This window comes from Momordica charantia (genome assembly GCF_013281855.1).
Source record: "Momordica charantia cultivar OHB3-1 chromosome 1 unlocalized genomic scaffold, Mcharantia_2.0 BLBB01000001.1, whole genome shotgun sequence".
Lineage (NCBI taxonomy): Eukaryota > Viridiplantae > Streptophyta > Magnoliopsida > Cucurbitales > Cucurbitaceae > Momordica > Momordica charantia.
This window is the reverse complement of record NW_028275157.1, coordinates 10471933-10493364: the sequence shown is the minus strand read 5'-3', so window position 1 is coordinate 10493364 and position 21432 is coordinate 10471933. Positions and strand designations below refer to the sequence as shown.

Sequence of the window (21432 nt, the reverse complement as noted above, 5' to 3'; positions counted from 1 at the left end):
AGGCGAACTCCAAATTGGAACATCGCGGCATAAAATACAACTTCACCGGGATAAAAGCCATCAATACTCTCTCCCGGATTCGGAAGACGAAGGCTAACCGAATCCGGGATACGGTATTTCGAACGTAAGCGACGCAGGTCCCTCGCCGTAAGAGTGGGGTGAGATTCTGACGAAGGTTTCGACGATGACCCATCATCCGAGGAGGTCCGTTCGAAATCGACATACATTTTTCTATGTCTCGTGAAGATAAGACAGCACACTGCGACTAGGGTGCCATGAGCCCCATAATGATTCGACAACTCAATCGGCTCGGGCCACGATCCTTGACCATTAGACTGAAACATTCTCGGTGCGAACCCCGAAAAAACTTGCATTCTCCTGGATCGCGGGCCTACAGACAAGATAAGTCACTACAAAAGCTATACTCCCAATGAGATCGAAAGCATCGCATTGGGAGTAGGGGCAACTGTTATGCAACGGGAATCGATAGTCGAGCTACAGGTTACGACCGGAGGGAAGCCCGCTGGGCCACGAGGGGCTCGGTCCGGACCCGGTGCTCGGTCCCGACCCGGTGCTCTGTCCCGACCCGGTGCTCGGCCCGCGGCCCAGCCAATGATCCCCCATCTTCGATCGACGGTTTCGCCCAGGCCTTGCAACGGTGAGTTAGGGTTAGCTACGGAAAGTTCTGGAACAACTTCACGCTATAAGTAGCGATCCAGCCTTAGAGGTAGGGGCATCTAAAAGTTGACTACATTTACGTTATTCTCTTGCTAAATGTTGTTTGGATTCGTTGCTCTGGCGAAACTTGGAAGATCTTTGAGTTGTATGTTTTTCATCTCGAGAATCCAATCTATTATTGTTGTCTCAAGATATCCATTTGTTACATAGCTCTCATCTGCAAATCATAAGTAACCTTTAAAAAAAATTAATCATTCATATATAGGTTAAAGTATATTTTAATTGGGTTTATTGGAATCGTTGATGTCATATAGCTTGCGCTAGTGGATCTGTATAACCAGAACACGTTACCTGAGTAATACTATTACTAGTACAAGGTTTGAATAGTGATAGCATAAGGCCTCACATCCTTGCCACTACGTTATCTCACGGATACTTTAATTTAGTATTAGCCCCATACCTAAAAAAAGGAAAATTGGTATACCACAACGATATTTATTATCTCATTGTTTCATTTAGATTATCGTACAAATAAATGTGAACAAAAAACACCAAACATCATTCATCATCCTTCATTTTATATATATATATATATATATATATATATATATATAAATAAGTGGTATTTATTGTCTCATTTAGATTAGCATACAAATAAATGGGAACAAAAAGCACCAAACATCATTCATTATTTATCTATATATATATAACATGTTAGGCTAAAGATTTGAACTCAAACCCTCTCGATCAAATACATGTGTCTTAATCACTTGTACTAAGCTGATCAAATTTGGCCATCTTGTAAAATATTACAAATCAACTACTATTTAGTTGAATTTTAAAACACAAAATAAGTTCTTACTTAGAGATGTCATGTATCAACATGTTCGACATCGATATTAGTAGTAAATCGACATTTCCATACTATTTTTTTTAATTTAAATACTTTTTAACGACTTTTTTATTTTTATAACCCATTTTATAAATATCTATCAACATCTGAATTTTATCGATATTACAAACGACACGTCCATTGACATCAACCTTCCACATAATATTCCTTATCCACCTACTTTAAAAGTCTCCACTCAACAATTTAGTAGAATTTCCACTATTAGTTTATCAAAGTTGCAATGAGAAGATCCTCCACTCTTACACGATTCTTCAGCTTTACTCTTCAATCCCACAATTCTCCTCTTCATATCTTCCCCTTTTTCCCCTTCCGTCACCTCTCTAATGCAACTCTCAACTTCATCCCTCTTCACATCACCATTTATCTCCATACCAATGCCCCACTCCACGCAGCAATATCTGCAGGTCGTCGGCTGATCAGCAAAAAAAGGCCATGATATCATCGGCACTCCATAGCTTATGCTCTCGACAACCGAATTCCACCCGCAGTGCGTCAAAAATCCCGCCACTGACTCGTGTTTCAAAACCTCCTCTTGCGCACACCAACTCGCAATCATCCCTCTTCCTTTGGTCTCTTCCATAAACTCACACGGCAAGATCGCCGAATCACCTCGCACGAGATCGGGCCTTATGATCCACAAGAATGACTTCTTACTATTTGCGAGTCCCCAAGCGAACTCGACCAAATGGTGGAGTTTCATTACGGTTATGCTTCCGAAATTTACGTAGATCACAGAGTCGGGTTCGTGCGAATCGAGCCATTTGATGCAGTCTGGATTCTCTGGCCACAGATTTGTGGCTATTGCAGCCAAATTTTGATGCTTGATTTGCTTTGTGAGTAAGTGGAGTGGGCCAATGGTGTAAATGGGAGGGAGGAACTGAGAGAGAGCATCCAAAACTTGTTGATCTAATGCATCAAAAGTGTTGAGTATAATTGCTGAGGCTTTTACAGTTCTTTGGGTTTCTTGGATGAGAAAGTTGAGAAATATGTCGTTTGGATCGGTTGCTCGGGCGAAACTTGGAAGATCTTTGAGTCGTATGTTTTCCATCCCGGAAATCCAATCTATTATTGTTGTCTCAAGATAGCCATTTGTTAAATAGCTCTCATCTGCAAATTATAATTAAACTTTTAAAAAAATTAATCATTCATATATAGGTCAAAATATATTTTTATTGGGTTTTTCGAAATCATTGATGTCATGTAACTTGAGCTAGTGGATCCCTATGATCGAAGATCATCATCCCGGATGAGTAATACTATAAGGTCTCACGTCCTTTTAATTACATGCTGGGGAGGGATTTGAACTCACAACCTCTTGGTTAAAGTTATATGTGAACTATGCCCATTTTGGTAGTTTTAATAGTACGTTAAAGCTAGCTTATTAATTATTTTAAGAAAATATTTTAAAACTAGCTTATTATGCCTCACTTTCATTGTTTCAAAAAAGGTTTAACCTTATTTTGGTTATCTTATTTTTCATGTTTGTTTGATTTAGAATATTTTACTATTTTACTTTAGTTACTAAATTTGATTTAAAAGTCTATTTTGGTCCTTACTATTAAATTAAATTTTGACATTGTATTGGACTAAAATCTTATATCACACATCACATTAGCACAAATGTTTTGTTTTGGAATATTACATCAATTTGTTAAATACAGAAAAAAAAAAAAGACTATTATAATCTATTGGACATTTTTGTTGTATTAAAAAATGACATTTTTGTTCCAAATAATAAATGTATAGACCTAAACATGCAAGTACAAGGTAAATAAAACAATTTTATACACAAGACAAATAATAAAAAAATTATAAAAAATTATAGAATTTATGGAAAACTTTTAAGTACAATAATATATAACTACCTACCATAATTCATTATACATACCACAATTCATGAACATCATGAAAGTCTTAAACACATGGTAATAAATAAAAATGCAATGTGTCATAAACTAAAAATGAAAGCAAATGGTTCACATTAGTAGTAAAAAAAATAAAAAAGACTTATTTTCCTTTTGTTTTTAGTTTTTTATTTTTGAACAATTTAACTTAGAAACACCATTTAATTTTCACATGTTTATTTACTTCTTTTATCTATTTATTTGTTGTCAAAATTTAAGCCTAATGTTAAAAACTTAAAGAAAAATAGTTTTTATAAACTTGTTTTTGTTTTTTATATTTGACTAATAATTCAAATGTGTTTGAAACCAGAGGAAAAAAGGTACGAAATAAATTAAGAGAAAGTAGACCAAAATAAAGGGGATCATAATTAATCACCTTTCAATGGAGTGATCCCTCGATTCACAAGTTCTTGTAAATGAATAAAACCCAACAAACTACAAGCGCTGATAGGCCAAAACTGTGCAATTGGAACATTAAATTCCGTAGCAGCTTGGATGGAGAATGAGCATAGACCATCGCCAACGATACGATTGATCGGGGGAATGCTACTGTCTCCAGACGAAGCATCATTGAGTCGAGAAATAAGGCTACAAAAAGGGGCTAAAAAATTTTCAAAGCTGGAGACGCATAGCGCACGTAGGTCTTGTGGAGCATCAATGTCTGAGGCCTCTGGCATGCCATCGGGAATGGTTTCAAAGCGAAAGTCTGATAAGCCGTGGAGAGAGTCAGGGCCTCGAGACTTGATTATGCGCTTGTGATTGTATTCGGTGTTGACGAACGTTACGTAGAAGCCTCTTTCGTGGAGAAGTTTTGCTATGCTTAACATTGCGTTTATATGACTTTGTGCGGGAAAAGGGATGCAGACAACGTGAGGCTTAACATCGTAAGAAGCCATGTTGTGATTTAATTTTGTCCCTTTGGGAAAATAGTTCCAATTTATAGCCAAATTTTGTAGAGTTCCTTTCAAGTTCGAATAAAAAGTTTGATGTGTGTGCTTGCTTATTATTCCTTCTCCAATACTTTGGTGTAAGTGGTGGAGCTAAAGTTTAAAGATAAAGAAACAACGAATATAATTATATTGACCTGATTTAGAAAGTAGATAAAATAATGTAATAGTAATGTAAATGTATAAAAAGCTATGAGAAATGGTTGGGATTAGAATGGTAAGAATAATGTTTCCATTTATACTTGACTTTAATTCTAGTTTGGCATCAAGAATACTTGAAAAATAATTTATCCTGTGATTTAAAATCTCAAAAATGTTATGAAACAATGGAACTGCGGTGATCAAGCGATCTAGTGCCTAGGCGCTTTATTTCAGTGTCATGGGGCAACAACTTGAAGCATCTGATTTGGAGCGCCATAGCGTCCACTTAATGCATGTGTTGTGGCGTTACGGCGCTAAAGTTATAAAAGCCTTCTTTTCTACTAGGTCATTTGATATAGAAATGATAAAAGATCAAGCATGGCAACTAGCAGTGTGGGAGAAGAGAGAAAAGGGGGCCGTAGAACATTATCGATAGCTCGTTCTCGTGAGTTTAGTGAGGTATTCGTTTAATAATCCTAAGTATCCTTTGTCATTGTACTTAAAGCTAGATAGCCACTATCCATTGTCGTGATATCTTGAGATCATTGTAGAGTATTGAAAGAAAGACCTATAGTTGCAGAAGATTGGATGTAGTCTCGAGTTTGGGGTGAACCACTATAAAAATATGTGTTAAGCTTTTGAGTTCCTATATCTTGTATTTCATTTCGTTATTACTTATATGTATCTACTTTATTCCGGGAAATTAGTTAGAGATCTTGGTTGGATAGCTCATTTTTTCCATCCAGAAATAATTTTAAAATTTAATCTCGTTGAAAATGAGAGTAATTTGAAATGAATGTAATTAACTTTTTTTTTTATGTTTAATTGGGTAAGAAAGAAAAAGAAATTAAAAGTTTGATGATGCAGGCTTTTAATCTTAATTTATTAGTTTTAGTTTAAATAAGTAATTTATTTTCAAATTCTATTCAAATCCTGAAAAATCGTTTTGGTTGGAAAATTTTTTAAGTGAAAACACGATTTTGATTATTTAAAATCATTCTCTGTAACAAACGATGGAATTTATTTGGAATCCGCCAAAACTTAAAATCATTCAAAAGCTTGAGCTACTAAATAGGCCATTAACTAGAAATCAAGGCCTTGGAATTCAATGAATTTCTGTTTGGTCGAAAGTTTTGAAACAACATTTCCACTCAACCCACATACGAGTATAAGAAGGGAAGAGAGTTGAGACGGAGACGAAACCAAGCCAACTAGTTATTCTCGCTCTAGTGGAGATTGCTTGCTTCCTCCAACAATAGAGAGGTTCGAACAGATGACCTCCTGTTTTGATACCATGTTAAGGATGAATAAACTATACTCAACTCAAAAGCTTAAATTGATGGCTTGGGTAAATTTAATTCATATTTCTAAAACATTAGAAATATGGAATACAACTTGTTTTTCATCGAATCGTTGTTTCTAAATTTCAATTTTCAGATAACTAACAAAACACGCCTAAACTAATTCCGTCAAAACTTATAAATTTCAACCAAAAAAAGAAAGAAAATTCTAGTGTCATTTTTGTCCGAATTCGATCCATTGATACTAAATATATGTTTTATAATTCATCGAACACTTATAGAAAATACTATTTTCAATGATTCTTGAAGCCTCAATTGCCATACTTTTTAAAGTTGCAAGAGGAAGATTGCACAATTAAAGTTGTGAAGGGATAGTGCAATTAAAGTAGCATTTCTTTGAAGGGAATGTGGAATGTAATCCCAAAAATGGTTGGATTCGACTGACAAATATGCCTACTCAAAATGGTCCTTATATTGGATTCTTTAATTTATGTTTTATATTTTCATAATATTTTAACAATATAATCATTTCAAAAAGTTTTAAATCTCATTTAATTTTTTTTACTTATTTTTATTTTAGTCCTAATGTTTATTTTGGTCTTTATTTTTGTTTTGTTTGTTTAGTTCAACAACTCGTAGCGAGTGGAGATTCGAATTTCCAACTTTTTCATAGTCACACGGACAAATCTATATTGGAGCCCGTGCCCTTAGATCTAGTTAAATAATATATATTATGTTTATACTAAACAATATGGTTTCGTGTTCGGTTGGCGTTCACTAGCCCCTATGCTACCTTTCCATATCTTTGTCCTGTGTTTGAAGCCTTAGCTAGGTAGAATCTGGGATTCGGGTTTTACCCTAAAAATTAACAAATTAAATTGAATCTAAATCTCACAATTTTTATCCTCTATTCAATATTTCTGTTAAAAAAAAATAAATCTAACTCTTTGTATCGTTTTTATTTGAATTCTATCAATTTTATAACAAATATATGTTTTGTTATTCATTTGATACATATAATAATACTTTTTCAAATCTTCTCACGAAAATTGATAGGATAGAAACTGCAACACTTTTTAAAGTTTAAAGTGAATGTTGCAACATTTGTCCAAATTTAAGGTGCAGCTTGATAAAATTGAAAGTTTGTAATAAAAATTAATACACATTGCTTAGTTCAGGTTAGACCGATCTTTTTCCTTTATGTTTATGTGTATTTGTATCCCCTCTTAAAATGAGCGTACTAATATGCTCACGTCATTGTATTGTGAGGTAGAGGTACCCATCAACTAAAATAAAATTAAATTAAAATGTGAATGTCACACAATAAAATAATGTATCTATTGATTATGTAGTGAATAATATTATAAGTTGTATCTATTAAGATGATATATTAATATTATAAGTTGAGACAATATTGAATATTCAGTGAGTATTTAAGTGACATAATAACACTACGGACCAAAATAATTAAAAAAAAAATTGTATAGAGTAAAATATAGATACTTGAAAGTTTTAAAAGAACCAAAAATGTACATTTTTGAAAACCATATTTTAAAGAATCTATATGATAAAAAGTATATAAAAATTAATGTTAATAGAGTTGTAAATGAAGGATTTTTGAAAGATTTTTATCCATCCACTGGATATTATTTTTGAAAATGAATGAGTTGAACTTGAAAATTGACTCAAAGTAGAATTAGATTCAATTGGACCTTACTATAATGAGATTGAGTGCGAAGTCCCATTTCACTTTTTATTGATTTTTTTTAATCCACTTTTTATTGAATTAATTGAACAACTTTGCTTTTTTAAGGAATATTTATTTTGGATTTCAATAAGTTTTGAAACAAAACAATTTCAACCTCATTCATTTTATCATGATAATAAATCCTACTATTTCTTGTCCTAAAGTTTGGTTTAGATGGTCAATTAAGATAATTCAATCCTATTTTCCTCAACCATTTTTGAATTAAAGATTGAATTTTCAACTTCAATAAAGTAATTAATGTCTTATCAACTAACATATAACTGAAACCTGAGCATCGGTCAACTAGTCAAATTCTCACCCACATGTTGTTAACTCAACAAAAAAAAAAGATTGGTCTATGTTGAGATTGTAAATTGATATTATTATTAAACGTTGACATCCTAAATCCACGAGTTAAAATAAAAATTAATGGGTCTTAAATTTTGAAAACCGTCTAGTAAATCTTTAAAATTTCAAATTTTGTGTCCAGGAGGAGTCCTTGAATTTTAAAGCGTCTCATAGATGTTGTTGATGTTGATTTCTGGGCAAGTACTCTTGAGGGGCAAATTAAGGATAATAGAAATGAGTTACTTCTCTCATGACCAATTGATTTTGTGACGGAATCCCATAAATATTAATATGGTATTAGAATTCAAAAAGCTGAAACAAAAATCAGGTCCGAAAATGGATATTAGCATGACCAATTGGTTTAAATTATTTGGAGATCAAAAACCCTCGAGAGGTCACTACAGCGCCCACAAGATGAAAATTTTCAAGAACCACACACCAATTTCAGAGAATAATATGCCCATATGGGGATAGGCATAAATGCTTTTCAATTTGACGATGACTCAATTGGGTCTTGTGGTTGATGAGAATGAGATAATCTCTCGAAACATTTGACATGGACTCTACCAATAGTTCAATCTATTCGAAAAAATTGTCGGATCATTTTTTTGGATTGGATGCTCGTTTGAACTTCTTGAACTCTAATATCATATTAATATTCATGGGGTTCTATTTTAAAATTAATTGGTAATGACAAGAGTAGTGTATGTTCATTATAAACATTTATTAGGTCTCTTATATTTTCAATGTGGAATCCTTATCTAGTTAGTAATCGGTGCAGGACAACATTATAAAATAATTTTCAAGAGTCCATAACCAAAAATAAAAAATAGAAATTAAGATGAATTCTTTAGTGGCCAAACGAATACAAATTATGGGTGGTTCAGAGGGTGACTTGACTGAGGAATGGAAATCCAATAAAGAGTTACAAATCTTAATTCAATGTTGGAAAGTAGGTAAATAGTTGTTTAAAATATTAACTTTTGTTAAACAAAATTTTAAATTAGTGACTCTATCGACCCAACTTTTATATTTTATGGTTAGGTTGGATTGAGTTCATTATTTAAATAAGGATGTTTGAGTTAAAGAAATTTAAAATTCTCAACAATCGGATGGCAGAATTTCCGCAAGCGTAAAATATTCAAATAATTTCACAGTAACTAATTCAAGGTTTCAATTCAATTAAGATCCCTTGTAATCACTTCGGATCTCTTTCATAACTATTTCGTTTTTTGTTTTTTATTTTTGGTTTTTGGTTTTAATTTTTCAAAAATATGATTGTTTGATAATCAATTCAATTTTCTCTTTTTTATTTCGAAAACCATTTTAAAATTCTATGTAAATTTCAAAAATAAAAAATACTAGTTTGATCTCTTTTTTTTTTCTAATATTCAACTTTTCTTTTTCTTTCTCTAATTTATCTCTAAAAATTTTATTTTTCACAATAAATTTTTTTATTTTTAAATTTCTCTTTACATAACTTTATTTTCCTCCGTCTAAAATTTTCATATTTTGAATATTTATTGTTATTTGTCTATCTCTAAATTTTTCTGTATTTTTATTTTTTTTCTAACAGACCAGTTTCATTTCTCCCTCTAAAAATTTAATATTTTTCCTAGTTTTTTTTCTCTAAAATTTCATATTTTATAACTTTTTTCTCTTCTAATCTAATCTGTTCTTTACTCTAAAAACTATATTTTATTTTCTCGTTCAATTTTCTAACTTTTATTTATCTATGTGTTTATTTATTTTTTATAAAATTTATATTTGAATCTTGTTTTTATCTCTAAATTTGTTTCCACTATAATTTTTCTCTTTTTTTTCTTCGACATATCTTTTCCTCTCGACTTTGTTTTTTTCTCCAAAATTTTTCTCTTTTTGTCTTTTAACTTTTCTTTCACTATATTTTTTCTAAACATTTTTATTTATCTCTCTAAAATTTATCTTCCAAAAGTTTATTTCCATCTCCATTTTCATGCGATTAAAGACCATTGGACGACTGAGAAATAACACCGAACAAGCAAGGGCTAAAAGCTTCTTTTACCCAATCTTCTCCCATAGGCTTAGAAGAGGGTCAAGAACTAAAGCAATCAGTGTCGTCAGTGCACATAGCCAGGAAAGACTTGAAATGCTTCACAAAATGTTGTGGCAATTTGGACTACAAGATATTCGATGGGGTCTTAGCTTGGTGCCTTGGCGTCGAAGAAGTAGCATTCGGGGAAAACAAAAATTTTCGTGGGGTTGTATCCCAAAAATAGAAAATGCATGTCCCAACCTCGTTCCCGTCCCCGATTCAATTTTTAAATAATTAATATATATTTATTACACTTTTTTATACTTAAATTCTAAAAATAATTAAAAACAATTATAAAACCGATAATTTTTCTCAAGAACATCTCTCGGACCCAAGAACGAGGTGGAGACGGAGACTAAAAATTTTCACGAACCCGAGAATGGGGAAGAAAGCATCGTCACTCGCACCCACACTATTGTCATCTCTACTCTATATAAATTTTTCTCTTTCTAATATGTATTTTCAATTTTCTAACTTTTAAAAACTTAAAACTAAAAATGGTAACCAAACATGTTTTGGTTTTTTGTTTTTTAAAAACAAAAAACAAAAAATGGTTATCAAACATTTTTTGTTTTTTAAAAACATAAAACCAAAAACCGAAAACTAAAAATAAGAAAAACAAAAAATCAAAAACTAAAATGGTTATCAAACGGGCCCTTCGTTTTCTGTTTTTGGTTTTTAATTTTTTAAAAAACAAGGGTGTTTGATAACCGATTCAATTTTCTATTTTTTGTTTTTCAAAAGGGATTTTCAAATTCTATATAAATTCAACGCAAAAAAAAAAAATTTAAAAACATATTTCTGTTTTTCAAAATATTATTTTTTATTATAAAACTCAACTTTTTTTTTCTTTCACATATTTATATTGAAAATTTTCTTTCTCACTCTATTTTTTTTTTCATAAATATCTCTTTAAAAAATTATTTTTATCTCTCTCAAATTTTAATATTTTGAATATTTGTCATTATCTCTCTAAATTTTTCATCTCTAATCGAATGGATCGGATCATGTAGAAACAAGGTTCAAGTCTAACGATCTGTTAGGATGTCTCAGCTGCATACATGACTGCACTCCCACTTGACACCTATCGTGATGATAAACGGTCCATCTCGCCGTGACATTCTCTTGAATTCTCAAAATTTCTGCCGCTTCATCCCCGCAGGGGCAGAGAACTCATCGCTGTCTTGGCTGTTCTACTGAAGGTGCTGGGGAAGTCCGAATAGGAGAGTACTCATCTTGAGATGGGCTTACTACTTAGATGCTTTCAGCAATTATCCGCTCCGCACTTGGCTATCCAAAGTTTACCATGGGACATGATAACTGGTACACTAAGAGGTGATAACTGGTACACTAGAGGTGCGTCCTTCCCTATCCTCTCGTACTAGGGAAAATTCATCTCAATGATCTAACGCCTACACTAGATATGGATCGAACTGTCTCACGACGTTGTGAACCAGCTCATGTACGACTTTAATGTTTTTATTTATTTATTTTTTTTGTTTCTAACCGATCACCCTCATTTCTCTCTCTTAAGATTTAATATTCGTTCAAACTTTTCTCTGTCTAAAATTTATCTTTTATATTTTTATTTCTTCTCCAAATCTATTTTTCCTCCAAAAATTATATATTTTGTGTCTTTTTATTTATATATTTTGAATATTAATGTTATCTCTAAATTTTTTCAAATTATAATTTTCTTTTTCTTTTCCAATTTAACCATTGTGATCAGGACTTCTTCAGAGGACTGGAAAGTGCTGCCGTCTTGGTTGGGTCAACAAACTTAGACCCAACTTGAAAAAGTAAGCAATTTCTGCTCCTGCTTTGGTTCTGCATTTCTGAATTTGTTGATGTTTTTGAATGATTGAGTAATTGCTGTTCGCTTTTTGTTGTTTCTTTCCTCCCTTCTGACTGATTTATCTTCGATTGTATCTGTGCCTGCAAACTGTTTGTGAAAATGCCTGAGAGAATGGTTGAGCTCGGATTCGGGTCTAATTTCTTGGTATGTGAGTTTATGTGTTTATGTGTTTCGGTTTTTCTGTTTTCCTCTGATCTCTGGCAAGTGGGTGCAAGTTCACGGCGGAGGAGGAGCACAGGTGGTGATTGAATTGTAGGTGCGGTTCGGGAACAAATGGGTGATATTTAACTTAGTTTTATTTATTTGTTTTGTAGATAACGAACTTTCTTGACCACCAGTTATGTTGCACCATGATTCCCATAAGAAACAATTTTCGTTTATTTTGATAATAGACCAAATTTCATTAATTTAATTGTTCACGTTGGATTTCTTGAAATTTTTGGTAATTGTTTCAAATTGGAAAGCTTTCATGAAATTTGATATTGTGTGGGGCTGGTGAATTTAATTTTGGGGATGTTTGTGAGGTTGATGTGAGTTTGGGTTGAAACTTTTTTGTTACTTTTTCCTCCCTCTAACTGAAAAGTTTGTGTCTTTGCAAGAGATGCAAAGAGAAGCTTTCCAAGAGATGCAAAGAGGAGCTCTGCCATGATTTTTTCAATATTTCAAAACATTTGCATTTGCATGTACCTATACAATGATATAGTTAAAAATCGTGGGTGGTATACAATTAACACAACTGTAAAAAAACCAAATGTTGAGGTTATAAAGGCGTGAAGGAACTAATAACTGTGGAACTAACAACTGTGGGCGTCAAGGAACTAACCACCACTAGAATTTAGATATCTATTTGCATATATCCTTTCCCATTTATTTAGCCTATGTCCATGTTGGGTTCATGTCATCATTTTTCTCTGTACTCTGCTCTATATGGGTAGGTTCCGAGAGAACCTTGCTCTGAAAGGCCCGTGATTCTCTGCCGAATAGGGCAGTCACAAGACTCAGAGCCGCCTACTCAAACAAAAAAGCCTTCCGAATTGAAAATGCCTTTCGGATTATTCTCGTGGAGGGGGAAGTCCGCTTCAGTCGTTTGAGTCTTTGACAACCACTCTCACATGCGAAACTCTATGATTCTTAACAGGAACTTTTGTGTAGGCTGGATAGGTTTGCCCTAAACTTCAAACACCTTACACTATAACTGTAAGTTTAAGATTTTTTTTCCCCTTATGGATGTATGTTGGGGCATTTTCAGACGTGCAGTCTCTTGAAATTGATAGTAAAGTTCATTGAAGCAGCCAACTCAAATTCAAGATTTTGTTGGAGAAGATTGTAGAGCTTTAACAGATTGTGGAGAAGGGAGATTCTACGAGAGAGGCAGTCATGGCCATCCAATTCAGATATAGCTCTCAAGGTGCCCAAGACTCCATGCTCTCTTATTCATTATGGGTTGACGTAAATTTGATCTTTTTTAATTATTTGTAATCATATTGGCGTAGGGTCAGAATTAGTAGTTTAAGTAAATAGAATAAAAATGAAATCTATGGTTGTATTTCACTCTAGTTTCTTCTTTGGAAAAATGAAATATACGTTGAAATATTCGTGCTGTTTGATGAAGGCTTTTAATGTCTTGAAATGGATTCCAATATTAATAGTGTTGCATAGTTCTAGCCACCAAGCGGTAGTCCAATTGGCAAGGATTTGGAGTATCTCGATCATACTGGTTTAGAGGTTTTAAGTTTAACCTGCTGGTAAGCTTAATGTCTCCCGGGTTCAGGTCTTGGGACAGGCGCATGTGCCCTTGTTGAGCTTGAATTTTTCTTCAACGTACATGTATAATTAGTGTTTTATTCGTCGTAGGCTGTGGAATGTGCTTAATATACATATTTTACATTTATTTTTTAAAATTAAAAAACACTTGTCCCGACGCTTTTATAAATGTCAGGATAGAGTACCCATCCCAACGTTTTTTTTTTTTAAAAAAAAGACGTTGGGATAGTTTTTCCCTACGTTTTTTAGGCTTTTCTCAACGCTTTTTTGGTCAGTAAAAACTTCAATGCTAGTAGTGCACACAAACTCATACTTCATTATTTACACATTAAACTCATCCTTCCAATCCCCAACTCAAAATCTAGCAAATCCAAGCTTCAAAGAACAACTCAAACAAAACCACAAGCCAGATCCACCATAAAAAAGTAAACACAGAGGAAAAATACTAAAAGATATTTGGCAATGAGTTCATCTTTTCCAAATACATCATTTGCAGCTGCCGAGTGGCTTCCCACACAAGCACTTATTATGGAAGTACTCATAGACATCAAACCTCTGCAACCTTCCCCCGACCGGAATCCGACCACACAGCCTATTATAACTCACATTCAGCAGCTGCAACTCCAGCTCCACCACCTTCTCAGGAATCCCTCCGAATATCTTATTATGATTAAGATCCAACCAAGTCACACTCCGAGGAAACACAACCTTAGACAAATCAAACTCCAGCAAGTTCCTCGACAAATCCACGATCTCGGTCGTTTTATTCCCGCCAAATATCACCGACGCATCGCCCTCGAGTTTGTTCCTAGACAGATCAATCACATTGAAATTCACCCTCCCCAAGGAAGCTGGTATTTTTCCTGACAGTTGGTTGTGGGAGAGGTAAAGGTAGGGTATTTTTCCCTTGAAGTATCCGAAGGAGTGCGGGATGGGGCCGGTTAACTTGTTGCGGTCCAAGTGGAGAGCGCCTAGGCGCTGGAGGTTGGCGAGGGAGCTCGGGATGGACCCGGTGAGATTGTTGAAGGAGAGGTCGAGGTAAGTGAGGGAGGAGAGGGAGCCGAGGAACTCCGGGACCGGACCGGAGAGGCCGTTCCAGCTGAGGTCGAGGGATTTGAGGTTGTGGAGATTGGCGACGGCGGCGGGGATGGGGCCGGTGAGATTGGGGAGCTTGTGGAGCATCAGGGTTTCGAGGAACGGGAGATCGCCGACCACCGGGGGGATTTGGCCGGAGAGTTTGTCGTCCGCGAAGATGGTGAGGGAGATGATACGGTGAGAAGTAGGATGACATTGGACACAGTACCAACTGCAGCAGTCTTCTTCGGGTTTCCATGAGGTGAGGATGTAGGGATTGTTGAAGGATTTTTTGATTTTGAGGAGGACTTTTTTGTCATTTGGGTTGCAGAGTTCTGCAAAACAAATGGAGGAGGAGATGAAGAGGAGGAAGAAGAAGGTGAGCTTTGGAGCAGCCATGGCTGGCTACTACTATGTGGCCTTGGTAGGTTTTTGGCTAAATCTAAAACGTGAAGAGTTCTTAACTTATATAGGCAGCTGCACGTGCCCGTTCAAAGGGATTTTCTTGGGAGGATTCGAACTTCCAATCTTTTCATCGTAACAATTAAACTATAAACAGTTTGGTAATTATTAAAGAATGGTAGCTCGAGGAAACAACAAAGTTAGGGATGCATTATTAAATTTTAACTAGATTTAGAGGTTAGATTATAGGTTCGATTTATGAATTTCTAGATTTTTTATTAGTTCACGAATTTTAAATTTTGTGTCTCACAAATCTATATCATTGATTTTGAGTTTAACGTTTACGTCTGTATATTAATAGTATTGTTTAAGGATCATGATCAAATTAGCCCCACATGATATATAGATCAACTATTGTTAGCATGTCAAAGTAAGTGTCAAACAAACTAATAGTAGTAACCTACTAAATATAACATATTATTAGTGTGTCATTCAATAATGTAAAATTCATGGCTAAAAAATAAGCCGTACAAAATAATTTATGTAATTACTAGGTGGTAGACAATTTTCTTGCTTTAGTTCGTAATGGCATCTTTAGATCATCATGGAGTCGAAAGGATGCTAGGGTAAATTGAGAGAGAATGAATTGAAACTCCACGATGGTCACATATCTTAGGAATTAGGATTAATCGATTGTTCCGTGAGATATTTAAAATGATGTAAGTTGGCTGAAACACTTATGAATATTAAAAAAAAATAATAATAATGACACCTTTAAACTTTTAATTGAGCGAGATTATCTTTCAAACTTATGGAATTCGTTGTAGTTGTTAAATATGCTTTGGGGCCAACCCAAGACCTCAAGATTATTCCTTGAGGCCCCAAACTATCCCTTGGGACGCATTTACATTCATATTATAATTATATGAGTGGTTCGACATCTACATATAAGAGTGAATTAACATTTCCATAGCATTGTAAAAGAAAAAACCAAAAAATCGACAAAATGTAATATAATATCAACGAAATATCAGTAACGTAGACATAATATAAATAAATAATAAATTTTAACTTAATTAAAAAAGTGAAAGGTAGCTAATGTCTCTTGTGAACATTTGTTAGGTCTCATATCTTTTCAACATAAGATGCTTAACATGCCTCTCAAAACCAATTGACAATGCATAAATATTGATATGATATGAGAAAGATCGATGAGCCAAAAGAGCTACGATATTGAGACATGAGTTACTGATCATCTAATTGGTTTTGAGATGGAAATCCATGAATATTGATATGATATCATAGTCCAAAAGTTCAAATGAGCATTCAATCCAAAAAGAGTATCCAACTAAGATCGGGGAACCCAAAAGAGACTCCATCTTAAGTGAACATGTTAATAGGATTCTACCTAGAAAAATAAATGACCCAACAAGGGTTTATAATATAACTAGGCTATTCTATTTAAGTGGACATAAGATGAAACTTCATGAATATTGATAAAATGTTTGTTAATTTAGATAAATTTTTATGAATTTTTTATTCTATGATTTCTTCAGAAATATTCATCGACATCGACGTTAACATTTTATCGATATTTCTATTTCAACATTTTCATAGACATCGAGATTTAAAGCTTGGGTTAGAAAGTATAAATTTACCCCTTCTTAATAGTTTTGGAAGATGTTTTGAAAATTTCCCTCACTGTTACGTGCACAAAAGCCATGACCTTTCTAATAGGATGAAAAAAAAAGTGCTTTTTTCGTGGCATTCGCTTTCACAACAAATTGATGATGGAATGGTTAGGACTCCAACGAATTGATATAAGGCTTAAATAATAATAATAATAATAATAATAATATTATTATTATTATTATTATTATTATTATTATTTACTTTTGAAACGTTAGTTTTAATCCTATATTTTTCAAAAGTTACTTTTTATATTTTATATTTTATCTTATTTTTTTAATTACAATTTCAACGGGACACTCCATTCAATAAATTTATTAAAATGTAATCATAATTAAAATGTAATCATAACGTCATAAATATTTTATTTTTTATTTTATCTTATTTTTTTAATTATAATTTTAGAATGACATTCCACTCAATAAATTTATTAAAATGTAATCATAATTAAAAAATGTAATAATAAGGTTATATTAAAGAATTTTTATTCTAAATAAAATTTGTATTATAATTTTAAAAGCCAAGACCAATTTTGATCACTTTTAAAATATGAATAAAAACTAAAATTACACTACCAATATCGTATTTAAAAGCCAAATTGAGAATAGTTTAGGTCCCACGAGAAAGTCCTGAATTCGAATCCATCGGCTTCATGTTATACTTTTGTCACACGACATTGATTGGAATTGGATTATGTGAAATAATAATTCATAGTATCACGGCGGGTTGTACTTTCAAACTAGTAATATTAATGTATGGCAGAATTGTCGGGTTTTTTTTTTAATATTATTATATATTAAACTTATTTTAAAAATATTGTTATTTAATTAAAAATATTCAAAATATGGTAGTTTTTGAAACTTTTTTTTAAAATATGGTTGTTTTAAAACACCAAATGATGGTCAGAGACGACCATCCCTTGTGGTCGTGGCGCCACGTTGCATGGTTTATTAAATTTTGACCATTTTGAACGTGGTCGTCTCTTCAAGAGACGACCATCTAAGGTGGTCGTTTCTTGAGAGACGACCACGTCTCAAAATTAACCACCTGTGAAGAGACGACCATCTACAAAACCCACCCCTAACCCTTTTTTAAAACGCCTACCCCACCACCAAACCCTACCACCAATTTTTTATTCTGCCGCCGCCGCCGCTTGGCTGATCCGCCACCGACTCCCTCTGCACCGCCATCGGCGTGCCGCCTCCTCCGCTCTTCAGCTGCCGCCGCCTCCTCCGGTGAGCGGCTGCCTCTTCCTTCTTTTTTTTTTCCGTTTTTGTTTGTTTGTTCTTTTTTTGTTTGTTTGTTTGTTTGTTGTTTTGTAATCTAATTTTATTTATTCTTTTTGTTAGATTTGAGACCACTCCATTCCTTTTTTTTTGGAATTACAAAGGATAAAAGTATTTTTTCTTTGTTTTCTTTTTTTATTATTATTCAATTTTATTTATTTATTTGTATTTTGTGCTATATTTAATTGGTGAATGTATCTAATTTATTTGTTTAATTTGTACATATATTTTTAATTCGTTTCTTTATTGGATGAATTTAGGCAATTATAAAATCATATATTTATTTTGTTTTAGAATGAAACTTAGTTTAGTTAGATTTAATTGTTTTTAATTGTTAATTAATATATTATTTATTTGTTTAAATAATATATATTTATGTAATTTATTTATTTTATTGATTTGCTTTTTTATTTAATACATGTGCGTAATATTTAATAAATTTAGGTTATTTATTTGATTGGTGTAGTTAAATTTAATTAGGACCTTAATTAAATATATCCTTTTCCAATTTAGGATTGAAATGACAGCTAAATGTTTGGTGATTGTACTGTATATGAATGGAGGTACTGTTGATGGTGTAAATGAAATTGATTACGATGGACCATCAAGTGGAGGTTTTACTGTGTACAGTGGTATTGAGTTTGAACATTTTGTTCAAATGGCTGGAGTGTCACTGAAGTTAGATATGGGGAGGAGTAAATTAGAACTTGTTTATAGACACCCTAATCAAACACCATCGGGTTCCATTAAATACATTCCTATTCCATTAGAGAACCAGAATGCATTGGATTTAATGTTCTCTATTGCATCGCCATGTTCACAATTAGTGGAATTATACGTGAATGTTAGAAATATGACGAATGTCCCATTTGACCTCGACGGTAACATGATATCCCTCTTGAATCATTGGATCTCGAGGGACCCAGCCAATGTCTTGACCATAGTCAATGTCTTGATCCCGAACCTGAGTCAGTTGTACCTCCAACGACTAATTTAGATGAAAATACAGACTTAACTGTTGATAATAGGTTTATAGAACTCAGGACAGCGACAGATGATGAGTTTGATGAATTGGAACTCAAGGGTGAACATGAGATCCCTTCTTGTTATCAATCCTCCAGTCGACGACGATGGTGCTTGCGATCCAGGATACATGAGCTGGTATACGTTAATCACCAAACGATATATAACTTGAGAAGGAGCAGCATTTGGTGCTACGATACAATCTTTTATTTCGTTATAAAAATTATTCAAATTAATAAATACATATTCATTAATTTTTTTCATGTAGGCTGCGTGTTTCGAGCAAATCAGTATTCTCTCTTCATCAGACGAAATTAATACGTTGTGCAACATTGGCGGGAGGCATCTTCAGAGCCTTCATCAAATGTACAAAGTACCTACTTGATAAGTCTTGAATTTTAGAAAAAAGTGTTTACAAATTGTGCATGTTTAGTGTCTTCTGAAGTTAAATACGTATGTTTCATGCATTGAATCTGGTATAAATGAGACTATTTCTTAGGAAAGACTTGTACACTTGGTTTTGGATAAATAGATGGAATTATGAGGAAATATATATGTTTTATAGGGAAAAAGGAAGGAAAAAGTAGCAATGCACCTACTGCAGTTGACACATAGGCTATCTTAAAGCTAGCAGCGATGCGTCTGGCACATCGCCAACACTCCAGATACTTTAGCAATGCGCCTAACGCATTCTCCACCTACAAATAAGGACTTTTGTTGATCGGACAGTTAGAAGAATTCTCAACCCATCCCTTGATCCGTGCAACCAAATGCTGTTAAGCCCCATTGTAGCTCCTCCACTCAAATACCCAAGATATTCTCCACCAACTTGCAAGGTTTAGCTTATAAATACCAAGTTCCATCAAGCTTCAAAGGGGGGAGCTCACTTGACATTTAAAATTCCAGCTTGTTTCCTCTCTAGAATTTACGTTTTTATAATTTGTTTTGTCTTTAATTTTGCTCAACATTCCTTGAATTATTTTTATTGCAATTCCTTTTTGTTGTTATAATTTCTTAGATTTTGAATCTCGATTTAATTTAGCTATTGTAATTACTTCTAAATTTAATATGATATTTATTTCAATCCACTTCTTATTATTTCTATTTTTCAGGTTTTTATGAGTAGCTAATTTGATTTTCCAACCCTCTTACGAATGACTTAGTTCCCATCATTTTAATTACATCTATCAGATAGCACGGTGTTTACGCTCAAATTGCTTATCTTGATTGAGTTAATTAATCTAGTTGATTTTACTTACTGGCCACTTGTTTAAATCATAATAGTTAAGTTTAATTCTGAAAAGGTTAGAGTCAACGGAGTCCATCAAGATAAAATGGGAAGTTACTTAGACATAAGAACTTAAACAAGATCTTAGACATAGACTCTCTTACCTAATTAAACGTAAGTTAGTTTTTTTTAATTACTTAGGATTCTCTAGTTATTTACAGACATGTTTAAATACTGGCCTAATCTTCTAAACAAACCAAAAGAGGTATGGAATAGGAGTCGAACCAGTTTGCAATTAGAGAGTAAATTTAGTGTGAGATTCTGATAGGTAGTAATTCATTTCTCTTCAAATTAGTCAGTAGTATCAGGGTTGGTTTCAAAATTCTATTTTATTAAATTTAAACGGCATTTCAACCAATCAATTATTTTTATTCCCAAACTAGATTGCTCATTCCAACAATTTGCAAAATCAATTTTAAAAGAAAACTAGTCCCTGTGGAGACGAACTTGGAATATTTCCAGATTATTACTTGTGACAGTGTGCACTTGGACTCGTCCCTCTTGCTATTAAGCAGAGGCGCAACAAGTTTTTGGCGCCGTTGCCGAGGACTTTATTTTCATTTTAATTTATTCTTTGTGAATTGTTTTTGTGTGCAATCACTCCACCGTTTCTGTTCTGAAAATATCCCCCTATCCAACTTCAAAGTGAGTATCAGTGTATGAGCACAAATTCATATTTGTTACCTTATGATCCAGAGATCGAGAAAACCTGCAAGAGGTTAAGAACAGGAAAATGAACAGAGAATGAAAAAACAGCAAGCAAAAATCCCAAAAAGAGAAGAACATGAGCACTTCAACAAAATGGCAGAAAATGTAGTGCCGAACCCAATTCACGTGGCTGATCAAAGAGACCGTGCAATGCGAGATTATGCAGCCACAATATTAGAGGACCTGAACTCTAGCGTTATGAATCCACTTCCAGCAGATGCCCAATTTGAATTCAAGCCAATGATGCTTCAAATGTTAAACACTATTGGCCAGTTTGGGGGGCTTGAACA

At 33.5% G+C, this 21432-nt stretch overlaps 2 protein-coding genes and 1 long non-coding RNA gene across 5 annotated transcripts; 1 reads left to right on the top strand and 2 right to left on the bottom strand.

The window, feature by feature from the left end:
- Window positions 1–1339: 1339 nt before the first annotated feature.
- On the bottom strand, window positions 1340–4415 carry LOC111019561 (7-deoxyloganetin glucosyltransferase). The gene is made up of 2 exons (XM_022295959.2): window positions 3872–4415; window positions 1340–2698 (listed from the first exon to the last, which is right to left on the bottom strand). Exons 1-2 carry the CDS (start codon window positions 4389–4391, stop codon window positions 1767–1769), a joined length of 1452 nt encoding a protein of 483 aa, XP_022151651.1. The 5' UTR covers window positions 4392–4415; the 3' UTR covers window positions 1340–1766.
- Window positions 4416–11703: 7288 nt separating this feature from the next.
- On the top strand, window positions 11704–13501 carry LOC111019563 (uncharacterized). 3 transcript variants are annotated; one of them, XR_015788387.1, is made up of 4 exons: window positions 11704–11852; window positions 12114–12164; window positions 12844–13069; window positions 13158–13501. It is a non-coding gene; the product is annotated as an uncharacterized LOC111019563 (long non-coding RNA). The 3 variants fall into 3 exon arrangements; XR_015788386.1 differs by lacking the exon at window positions 11704–11852 and having other exon boundaries at window positions 11859–12164; XR_002602565.2 differs by lacking the exon at window positions 11704–11852 and having other exon boundaries at window positions 11859–13069.
- A 467-nt stretch (window positions 13502–13968) lies between these two features.
- On the bottom strand, window positions 13969–15232 carry LOC111019559 (polygalacturonase inhibitor). Its single transcript, XM_022295958.2, has one exon. The coding sequence runs from the start codon at window positions 15143–15145 to the stop codon at window positions 14159–14161; it is 987 nt and encodes a 328-aa protein (XP_022151650.1). The 5' UTR covers window positions 15146–15232; the 3' UTR covers window positions 13969–14158.
- Between the last annotated feature and the right edge of the window lie 6200 nt (window positions 15233–21432).

Bases quoted from the DNA above. Each gene is read 5' to 3' on its own strand.
- LOC111019561 (XM_022295959.2), bottom strand. From the start codon at position 4,391: ATGGCTTCTTACGATGTTAAGCCTCACGTTGTCTGCATCCCTTTTCCC. The intron at 2,699-3,871 runs GTGATTAATTAT...TATAATTTGCAG, and splicing joins AGGGATCACTCCATTGAAAG to ATGAGAGCTATTTAACAAAT.
- LOC111019559 (XM_022295958.2), bottom strand. From the start codon at position 15,145: ATGGCTGCTCCAAAGCTCACCTTCTTCTTCCTCCTCTTCATCTCCTCC.